The sequence below is a fragment of the Periplaneta americana genome, chromosome 8, assembly GCF_040183065.1.
Source record: "Periplaneta americana isolate PAMFEO1 chromosome 8, P.americana_PAMFEO1_priV1, whole genome shotgun sequence".
In the NCBI taxonomy this organism is placed as follows: Eukaryota; Metazoa; Arthropoda; class Insecta; order Blattodea; family Blattidae; genus Periplaneta; species Periplaneta americana.
This window is the reverse complement of record NC_091124.1, coordinates 982222-994291: the sequence shown is the minus strand read 5'-3', so window position 1 is coordinate 994291 and position 12070 is coordinate 982222. Positions and strand designations below refer to the sequence as shown.

The 12070-nt window shown below is 34.3% G+C and overlaps 1 protein-coding gene across 4 annotated transcripts in view; it reads left to right on the top strand.

The window, feature by feature from the left end:
* Positions 1–12070, top strand: part of LOC138704404 (peptide transporter family 1) — a 168236-nt gene that overhangs the window by 131199 nt on the left and 24967 nt on the right. For all 4 annotated transcript variants that reach the window (XM_069832250.1, XM_069832249.1, XM_069832251.1 and 1 more), the window contains 4 exons: positions 419–497; positions 4158–4299; positions 8316–8405; positions 10941–11215. In XM_069832250.1, the coding sequence (XP_069688351.1) occupies positions 419–497; positions 4158–4299; positions 8316–8405; positions 10941–11215 (586 nt within the window). The remainder of the gene's footprint in view (positions 1–418; positions 498–4157; positions 4300–8315; positions 8406–10940; positions 11216–12070) is intronic.

The window sequence follows — 12070 nt, the reverse complement described above, 5'->3', positions numbered from 1 at the left end:
ATGTAACTCCATTTCCTCATCATCTGAATACTCACATTCAACATGGCGTTCGTACGTATTTTGTAAAGTATATACTTATAGGTTATATATTTAAATATGACAATATACGTAAATACATAACCTATAATATTTCCCCCCAACGAGTGATTACTATAATCAGATAAATGCTCTCTGCATGAAGGCAGTGCATAGTTGATCATAGCGAGGTGTGATCTGTGATAGCGAGAACTCGCCAAGTGTGTGGAGGAAGGCTCTTCGCCTCTTTCTCACTAGCGAAAACTCTTCAAGAGTGTTACAGGCCTTATAAAAGACGTTGAAATCAAAGCCGCCTGAAAATAAAAATAACATGACCGATGTACAGTTATTTGCTTGCTCCTGACAAATGCACATCACTAAAGCGACTGTCTTCTTGTTTCAGAAACCAAAGTACCCCAAATCCGTCTTCTTCATCATCACCAATGAGTTCTGTGAAAGATTCTCTTACTATGGAATGCGAAGTAAGTAACAGCACAGTCTACTATATACAGTCACGAAGCTTGAGTTTTGGGGGTACTAGAAACAATAGACTGTGACGGTTCTATTTTGCATTGCCTGTAATGAGGTGATATTAGCGATCCTAGTGGTGAGCAACTATCTAATGTTTGCATATTTACTACATATTGAGCTACGTGACTGTATATACTAGACTGTGATAACAGTCTGGAAAATGTGTTCTGATTTCTTTCACTGTTGCTTTTCTAATACTGGGGAACATAACCACACTTTTATCTGTTTTATTTTGTTTACCTATTGAAAGATATTTTTACATGAAATAGCAAAAAGTATTGTATATATATATATATATATATATATATATATATATATATATATATATATATACATACATATTCGTTCATAGTTTTCTGTCCAAGACAGGTCTTTCACTGCAAACCCAGCATTATCCAGTCTCATAACTTTGTGCCTTACTCTTCATCTCCGCATACGATCCATATACCTTAATGCAGGTATGCTCAAAATTGTAAAAGCCCCGATTACACGGATGATGCTGCACTGCATAACACACACTGTGTACGGACTGGGCTCCGCAACTACATTGCAGCACCGCCCGTGGCATCGCTCTCATACTCTAACAAATACGGATAATAAACTGAATTTGAAAAAGGAAGGAGTATACACTGTAATATTCAGTTATTACATTATTTATTATGTTTAATATTATTATATCATATGTAGTGTTATTTTCATATTCCACCATACATTGCGGCCTATTCAACATGCTCTTTCTTTTCTGCAAGTAATCGGAAATCTATTTTCAACGAATTTACTGCAATGCGCTACTAGCTCAAAAGATGCTCATCTGTTAATCGGGATCTATGTCTCCATTTAGCAACCTTCATTCTCGAAAATAATTGTTCACACACGTATAGTATGTCGAGGCGAAGGTAGCCAATACAGCGGCAGCGAATAAGCTCATCTTTTGTTAATTTTTTTTAACACTTCTATTCTTGTCAAGTCATATTCTCTGCATTTCTGAATTCTACGCCACTTTGTAAATCAATTAACGCATCCTGGAACTGCACTCTCACGGATTGTACATTTACTATGAAAGGATTGACAAAAATATTAATATCACTCTCCATACATCTAAAACCACTAAATCTATGTTCTGTGAATTCACATTCGAGCTGTTCCAGTATATTTTATTCAGGCACTAATTGTTCGAGTTTCTTCAATGTTTGACCTTTCATGAAGTGCTTTCAATTCTTGAAACTGTAGTGCACGTTGCACCCTGAAAAAATTATTTTATCATAACATGTATTTCTTTTGGAATAAAATCAAATAATAATAATAATAATAATAATAATAATAATAATAATAATAATATTAATAATAATAATAATAATGTTGTTTTCTAATGCCAGGCGTTTGACAATAAAGTCATTTGACCTCTTGCACTCCAATATTTTTCAAAGATATTATCATGACCAGCCACTGAAGCACAGATTTTGAGGTGTTCCGAATCCATTTCTTGGTTTGAGTTGCACAGTGGGCAGTTAGGAGACTGATATATTCCAATTCTATGCAGGTGTTTGGCCAAACAATCATGGCCTGTTGCCAATCTAAATGCAGCTACAGACGATTTTCGTGGTAAATCGGGAATTAACTGTGGATTATGTTGCAGAGAGTTCCATTTTTTCCCTTGAGATTGTGTTATCAAATTTTGTTTGTTGAAGTCTAAGTATGTAGATTTAATAAATCTCTTCACAGAGTAATACGTAGATTTAGTAACAGGTCTGTAAGTAGCAGTGCTGCCCTTCTTTGCTAAAGCATCCGCATTCTCGTTTCCCAGGATTCCACAATGGGATGGTATCCATTGGAATACAATAATAATAATAATGTTGATATATGAATACATATTACAGAAAAGAGCTTCCCTATCACTTCGGCATGTTCTGGATGACAGAGCGTATAATGTCATTTTATGTTGCTCAGTAGTATTCCTGACAGTACCTTACAATACAACATAGTAAACAGTTCACGTTTTCACCGAACGCACAACAAATAGTCTTCCTCCCACACTGTACGGAATGATCGTTTGCTTATAGAAGGTTTTGACTGTGTCATTGTCCCGCACTGTTCGTACTTGAACAGCCTTCTGCAGCCATCCGTCGAGCTTCGAACGGGGAACAGCACGCTCTACATTCGAAAGTTGTGATTACAGAACGTAATCGGGAGTCAGAGAACGAGCATACCCGTCTTAATGTTATCATCTGACATCTTCTGACCCGAACGTTTCTTCCGTTCACCATACATAGGACGTTTAAATCGTTTTTGTTTTGTTAATGACCTGAAAATAAAGCTATGGTGCCGTACTTCGGGCTGATATCATTTTAATCACAATGAATGCAACAAATTAATGATATGAAGTAGTGTGTGCCATTTAAAAAACTTAACTTTGTGTTACTACAATTTTTTGTAACATCCTGTATAATAATTGTCATTTACTGCAAATGGCAGCTAGGCTTCGGTCAGCCCTAGATAATACATAACTGATGTTACATACATTAAAATCGCTACTTATGAGAATGTCCCTAGGGTTACGAGAGACATGTATAAATCAACGTGAATGTAATTTATAATATACTAACACACAAAAATAAATAGATGAGAATAAAGATGAATATACAGGGTGATTCACGAGGTAAGTGACGGTAAACTCTCGTGAATCACTCTATATAAATGATAAAATAGAGAAAGTATCGAACTAAAAATATAATTGATTGCCATTATTATTATTATTATTATTATTATTATTATTATTATTATTATTATTATTATTATTAGTATTATTATTAAAATTCAAATATCTTGGAGCAACAGTAACAAATATAAATGACACTCGGGAGGAAATTAAACGCAGAATAAATATGGGAAATGCCTGTTATTATTCGGTTGAGAAGCTCATCATCCAGTCTCCTGTCAAAAAATCTGAAAGTTAGAATTTATAAAACAGTTATATTACCGGTTGTTCTTTATGGTTGTGAAACTTGGACTCTCACTCTGAGAGAGGAACATAGGTTAAGGGTGTTTGAGAATAAGGTGCTTAGGAAAATATTTGGGGCTAAGGGGATGAAGTTACAGGAGAATGGAGAAAGTTACACAACACAGAACTGCACGCATTGTATTCTTCACCTGACATAATTAGGAACATTAAATCCAGACGTTTGAGATGGGCAGGACATGTAGCACGTATGGTCGAATCCAGAAATGCATATAGAGTGTTAGTTGGGAGACCGGAGGGAAAAAGACCTTTAGGGAGGCCGAGACGTAGATGGGAGGATAATATTAAAATGGATTTGAGGGAGGTGGGGTGTGATGATAGAGACTGGATTAATCTTGCACAGGATAGGGACCGCTGGCGGGCTTATGTGAGAGCGGCAATGAACCTTCGGGTTCCTTAAAAGCCATTTGTAAGTAAGTATTATTATTATTATTATTATTATTATTATTATTATTATTATTATTATTATTATTATTATTATTATTTTAACAACCTAAATGCTCAAGACTTTTTTCACGTCATAACATTTAAAATTCAAAACATACAATTTCACGTCGGCAGTTCTGATCACAGAGTTAACGATGCTTGGTTGCAGCGATCCTTGCCATTTACCTGAAGAACATCCTGCACTACTCCGATGACGACGCCACGGTTATCTACCATGTGTTCGCCATGCTGTGCTACTTCTTCCCCATCTTCGGGGCCATGCTGGCTGACAGCCTTCTGGGGAAATTCAGGTGAAGTTTTGGAGCCTTCAGATTCCTAACAACTCAGAGCTATCATCATAACACGTTCACCTCATAATTAAAAAAAAAGTACCATGTGAACTGTTGTCTTGTTGGACAGACAGACAAATGAAAATAGAGTATGTATGTATTTATTTATTAACGCTACAATTGGGAATACACCCGGTGGCAGTGATATATAATATACACTAATTACAATTACATGAAATAAAATTAAATAAACGTAAATCTATAAATAGTAGATGCAATAAACCTAGGACTATAAATAAAAACTATTCTGTAATAATCCCTACAATAAGCAAGAGTAAATCTAACTTATAAGTACCGGTACTTCTATTTCACCCAACTATTACCAATTTAAGTAATTACATATCACCTTAATTAATTACATACCAACTTAATTACATATCTTAATTAATTGCATATCACCTTAATTTATTTACATATCAACTAAATTACATATCATCTTAATTACATATAACCTTAATTAATTACATATCACCTTAATTTATTTACATATCAACTAAATTACATATCATCTTAATTAATTACATATCACCTTAATTACATACCAACTTAATTACATATCATCTTAATTAATTACATATTACCTTAATTTATTTACATATCAACTAAATTACATATCATCTTAATTACATATAACCTGAATTAATTACATATCACCTTAATTTATTTACATATCAACTAAATTACATATCATCTTAATTAATTACATATCACCTTAATTACATACCAACTTAATTACATATAATTTTAATTAATTACATATCATCTTAATTAATTACATATCACCTTAATTAATTACATACCAACTTAATTACATACCAACTTAATTACATATCATCTTAATTAATTACATATCATCTTAATTAATTACATATCACCTTAATTACATACCAACTTAATTACATATCACCTTAATTAATTACATATCATCTTAATTACATATCACCTTAATTTAGTTACATATCAACTAAATTACATATCATCTTAATTAATTACATATCACCTTAATTAATTACATACCAACTTAATTACATATCACCTTAATTAATTACATACCAACTTAATTACATATCATCTTAATTACATATCACCTTAATTTATTTACATATCAACTAAATTACATATCATCTTAATTAATTACATATCAACATAATTATTATTCAACTCAATTAATTACATGACAATTTAAATAATTACACTGCACCTCCAATTAAATTTTCAGTCTAATCTTCTCAACCTTTCCTTAAATGTATTGATTTTGAGAGGACCGCCCTGAAAGATTGCCGCAGGTAAGCTGTTCCAGTCTACTATTGTGCGGTTAACAAAGGAAAATTTTGCCACGTCCGTTCTTTGTTTTCTACATTTAAACTTCCTAATATGATCAGCCCTTCCTAAGTATGATGGTGTTGCTAACCTAGCATTGATGTCGGTCCATGCTTTGTGTCCCATTTGTGCCTTAAACAATGCGGTGAGTCTGGTTTTTCATCGCCTTGATTTGAGAAGTTCCCACCCTAAGTCTTTTACTATCTCCTCACCATGTCCCTTCCCCAGTTTGACATATTTTTGCTGCCTTGCGTTGGTCCTTTGCTATTGAATCGATTTGGTTTTGTCTGTACGGATCCCAACCTACTGCTCCTAGGTTCGGTTTATTACCTTACTGCTAAACGGCACTTTGCCCAGCACTGGCTTCCATCATGCTGCCTGCAAGATAGTCTCAAAATATGCAAAAGATGTCTTCCTGGACAGGCACTAATTATGTTCTTACATTAAAAATAAAAATTAATACATAGCTTTATTTTTTACACGAATTTTTATGATGGTTTAAGGTTTACTGGATCGAGTATGCATTGTTGACAATTTAAAAAGTTATATGTTGATTATTCAGTGCAGTACAGTTCAGTAATCTTTTATTTTCCCTAACTCTGTTAATTGTTTTGTTATTAATAAACACACTGTATAGGATATCAGCTTAAGTAATGAATTGTCCTTTTAAGTCGCATAACAGAAGAATGACTGCAGCATCTCGCAGGCTTCAAAGCAAGACACTGCGAACTGCTACCGCGCAGTTCAATCTTGAGTGATAACTCCACGTCAACTGTTACCTGCAGTAGCAGCCTACTGAATCTGATAGCTTAGACGTGTGGCTGTGGTGCCTTAGCCTTAAAGATGTCCTAAATTTCGTTTTGTATATTGTAGTTTCTTTTAATGTTGTAAAAGTCATTCGATATAGAAACAACGGTAACTACGAAACCCTTTTTTGGGACAATTCCTACTACTGTAATTTGAGGAATCCAAGTTTTGCGTGTAAGTCATGAATCACCCTGTGTTATGTATGTACGTTGCGTCCATTTTAAAATCTTTTTAATCATTATTTTAGTATTTTAGTGATATTATGGCACTATTGTTCACTTTGAGTGAAAACAGAATTACTGCAAGAACTGCAAAATAGTGTTATTCAACTCTCTAGAACAAATCTGCTGCGACCAGAACCTCCAATAGGCCTGCCTACACCTAACTCTCTAACACCATTCATCACATTTTACGAGATTTGTGGATAATGTCATCAGGGAATGCAGACAAAGGGGCAATCTACCTGTTGGCTCCGTTAACAAGAGCTCCTCTGCGGAGTTAACCCAACAGATAGGGCCTTCGTTTTGTTGTAGAAGTACGTGGGGGGGGGGGGGGTAGGTACCTTGGGAATTGACAGTTACATAAAAGAATGCAACGACCTTTCACTGCTACTAGGAGAAGAAGGGGAAGACAAGGAGACCGAGGGGAGTTTTTACTGACTGACCTCTCCAGACAACAAAACGAAACTTCAACGTGCTCATAATTTGTGTGTGCGTTTTGTAAGCAATGTTCGTAAATATGATCACATTACCCCATCCCTGGAAACAATAGGTTGGCTTAAACTAGATAAGAAAAGAAATTTACATTCACTTCTCCTTCTCTTAGAAATATTGAACTCTTCTATTCCTTCGTACCTGTCGTCTCGCTTCACTTACCTTTCTTCCCACCATAATCTGAACACACGCTCTCGCCATGAAACAATACTAACAATACCATCCCATCGCACCTCCTCATACTCATCCTCTTTCACAATAGCCCTGCCAAGACTCTGGAATTCGCTACCTGCTAGCATCAGGGACTGTCCAAATAAAATTCAATTCAAACGCAAACTTACTAGGCACTTGGTCAGTAATTGAGACTCGTTCAGACATGGTTTCTTGTAAATAGTTCTCTTAATCTATCACAAAATATTTCAATATCCGGTAATTTCATCACTATAGAATTTTGTTATTGTAGGTTTAATTTGTAATTCAGTTAAATAGAAAAATATTCTTTGCTCTTAACTTCTATGATAAAATGTCTAGCTTTCATTAATCAGGTATTCTTGTCGTACTTTAATTTTTATTGTAATTGTAATTGTAAATTTAATATTAATTGTAATTTTATTGTTCATGTTATAGTTTAATCCCCTGGTAGAGGGGCAGAGAAGGCCTGACGGCCTTATCTCTACTAGGTTAAATAAATAAATACTACTAATACTACTAGATAGAGAACAATAGGAAAATAAGGAGAACAAGGAAAATGCTTGAGAATAAGGGAAATAAAATGGGAAGAAGGGGAAATTAAGAAGCAAATAAGGAGAACATGAGAAAAATAAGGGGAAGACAAGGAGAACAAGGGAAAGACAAGGCGCGCAATGGGAGTACAAGGATAACAATTGGAAGACAAGGACGATAATAGAAAAATAAGGAGAATAATGGGAAGACAGGGAGATCAAGGGGAGTACGAGTACAATGAGGACAATGGACAAATAAGGAGACAAGGAGAAGGACGGGAATACGAGGAAAACAGGAAGAATAGAATGAAATCAAGAGGAATGCAATGCACTCTTAAGTCGAATAAGATGAGGTCGTATTTATCCCTTTATACTATTTGTTAACTCCACGCTAAGTTTTTGCTTTCATTTCCAGGACGATATTCTACATCTCTGTTATTTACGCCATTGGAAACGTGGTGGTATCCGTAGCGTCTGCAACTGGAGCCATCGAGGTCCCTGCCAGGTAACTTTTTTTTTTTCTGTTGTGTGAGTTTATGCGGACAGATTCAAATTGTGGATTTCACTTTTGAAATGAAAGCATACTAAATTTAATGATTACTTCGAACTTCACTGTAAGACAAACCTTTCAAAGAATTCGTTCCTTGAACAACAAGACAGACAGACTGGAGGTGCTTTGGATTATGAAGCAATAAGATAGTGGTATAAGTGGTGCGCATATGTAAAAGAGAAACAAAAATAATGATTAAACTTCGCTAGGCTATATGGGTACAAGAAATTATGAGATACTTAAAAATTATAAAATGTGTCAAAATTTTAAAGTTACTTGACATTTTACAAGTTTTCTAACATTAAGTTTAAGCCCAGATCATATACTATATTATATAACAGATTGCTCATCCCTATGTTAAAATTGGCAGCACTTCGAAGAGAACAACCGCCAGGATTGCCACCCGTCCGCCATGACTTTCATACTCCATCGGCAAGTCTATCGTGCTACCAAAAAGGAGTGCGTTATATGGCAGTACAAATTTTTAATAGCCTCCCTATTGATGTAAAAAATGAAACTCAAAACATAAGATTATTTAGGGGCAAATTAAAGAAGTACCTAATTTTTAACGCCTTCTATTCTGTAGATGAATTCATGACATTCAATAACCCTTCATGAAATTGATACTAAAACTTTGTGTTGTACTAGTAGACTATATTGTAAACTTTTCTGTATATGTTTCAACTAAACAATGACTATAAATTATGACTTTATAATAGTATTAAGTTTTTTGACTTGTTCCACATTCTAGCTGTAAGCAATGTATGAATACCATAGAATTTTAATAAATACAATACAATACAATAAACGAACACGAGATGGCAGTACAGTCGCTAATTCAATTCAAATGGGAGTTATGACGTGACTCCTTATATAACAACCAGATGACAGCATAGTAAACCTGACAAAAGTTGTTGCCGTCAAAGCCTATAAGGCCGAGCAATCTGGGTATATATGTTCTAGGATTTAAGTTGCCTGAAAAGATACAAGTTTCCTGGGAATGGACAAGTTGACTAGAAATGTACAAGTTGTCTGGAAATGTAACTTACAAATTGTCTGGAAATGCACAAGTTGCCTGGAGATGTGAAGTTTGCCTAAAAAGTACAAGTTTCCTAACTGTTTAAATTTACAGAATGTCTAAAAACATATATATTTTCTCAAGTTTGCAAGATACTCTGCACAAAAAACTTTACAATACATAATTTATTGCATTAAATTTTTTTTTGTGATATATGTCTTCGTTGTAATTGAGTTTTGTAGTGTTGGTAAGCTTGTGTTCAGTCTCAGCTTTCAAATTGTTGCATTGCAGTTTTTAGTATTAGTGCCTAAAGTTACAAAAAGTGTATTACTATAAAATTTGTCTTCACACTAAAAGTCTTCTGATGTGTCAAATGTTCGTTATATAACATATTGTTGTATCTCTGATAAGAGGACCAGTTGCAGATCTTGGAAATATTGCACTTGAAGTTAAAAAATTTACCTTTCGCCTAACTCTTTTTGCTCTAGAAATTGACAAAAGAAAATTGTACTAAGAATATTTTTATGATGTGGCAACTATCTGTTATAATATAATTTTATAACGCTGGTAAGATGATGTCCAGTTTTAGGTCTTGGAAATATTATATTATAGTCTTTGGCACTACGGTGTTAGGTACAGCTTACAGCAGTAAAATTTTGGAAATATTCAACATTTTTTTTCCTCCATTACTGTGTCTTGTACAATAAAGAAAATTGATATGTGTAAAACACTGTCCTTCTGCTATATGAAAAAAATATTTGCATGGTTTACAAAAATTATTTACATTTTTTTTTTTTTTTTTCAAAATCCAGTTCACTGTGCAGTGATGAAGCATTTCCCACATAACTCAAAAACTACCCAACATTCTGTTGAATTTTTTTTGTGTGTATTTATGCATGTCATATCTACAATATGATGCAAGATCATTTCCCTACCTTTGATAGATTGTCTGATAAAAAATAAATTCATTTAAAAAATGGTTATATATGAGTATTTTCTTCTAACAAAAAAAAAATTATTTATTAAGGAATGTAGTTCAAAGAGCATGATATTGTAAACATGAGTTTCAGTAATAAAATAAAAGAGAGAGAACATGAAACAGTTAACAAGTTTATGAGTTATGAGGGAAACGCTTCATCACTGCACAGTAAACTGCCACCATTTTGAATTTTGAAGAAAAGAATATAAATAATTTTTTCTAAATCGTAAAAATATTTTTTTCATATAGCAGAAGGACTGTGTTTTACACATAGCAATTTTCATTAGTACAGTAATGGAGGAAAAAAATGTTGAATAATTTTACTGCTAACCCCTTAAGCCTGTAACTTTAAATTTGTCTAAAATTTTTAAAAGTTACTTCTTGTATTAAAAATTTTCTTCTTATGATGTTGGTATGTACAGTTTTGGTGGCTTGTACTCTTAGGTGTGGTATGTGGTGTGGTTTTTATTTCTCTTACGCCCACCGTGCGCAGGGAGCTGAGTATAGTGGGGTTGCTGCTGATCGCCATCGGCACGGGCGGTATCAAACCGTGCGTGTCAGCCTTTGGCGGCGACCAGTTCAAGCTGCCCCAGCAGGAGAAGCAGTTGCAGCAGTTCTTCTCGCTGTTCTACTTCGCCATCAACTCTGGCAGTCTGATCTCCACCTTCCTCACGCCTGTGCTGCGCGAGGACGTCAAGTGCCTGGACCAGGACTCCTGCTACCCACTGGCGTTCGGCATACCCGCCGTGCTCATGATCATATCTGTCAGTAAGTGTCGTCAGTGGGGCCAGAGACATTGTTTTAGGGAAGATCTTGATGGTGTGTTCCCTTCCCATTTCCTCTGAAATGAATTATTTTCCATGCCGTAAACTGGGGTAAACTTGACTAATGGGATTAACTTAACCTTAAAAAAAATTAAACCGACTACCATTGTTGTTTTGAGACATGAAAAACGATTTAAATCTGATGTCATTACTTTGACATGAAGAAGGATTTAAACTGAATGGCATTGTTGCTTGAGACACGAAAAAGATTTATGTCTAATGTTGTTACTTTGACATGAAAAACATTTAAATCTGATGTCATTACTTTGACATGAAGAAGGATTTAAACTGAATGGCATTGTTGCTTGAGACACAAAAAAGATTTATACCTAATGTCGTTGTTACTTTGACATGAAGAAGGATTTAAACTGAATGGCATTGTTGTTTGAGACACGAAAAAGATTTATATCTAATGTCGTTGTTACTTTGACATGAAGAAGGATTTAAACTGAATGCCATTGTTGTTTGAGACACGAAAAAGATTTATATCTAATGTCGTTGTTTCTTTGTCATGAAGAAGGATTTAAACTGAATGCCATTGTTGTTTGAGACCCGAAAAAGATTTATATCTAATGTTGTTGTTTCTTTGTCATGAAGAAGGATTTAAACTGAATGGCATTGTTGTTTGAGACACGAAAAAGATTTATATCTAATGTTGTTGTTACTTTGACATGAAGAAGGATTTAAACTGAATGCCATTGTTGTTTGAGACACGAAAAAGATTTATATCTAATGTCGTTGTTACTTTGACATGAAGAAGGATTTAAACAGAATGCCATTGTTGTTTGAGACACGAAAA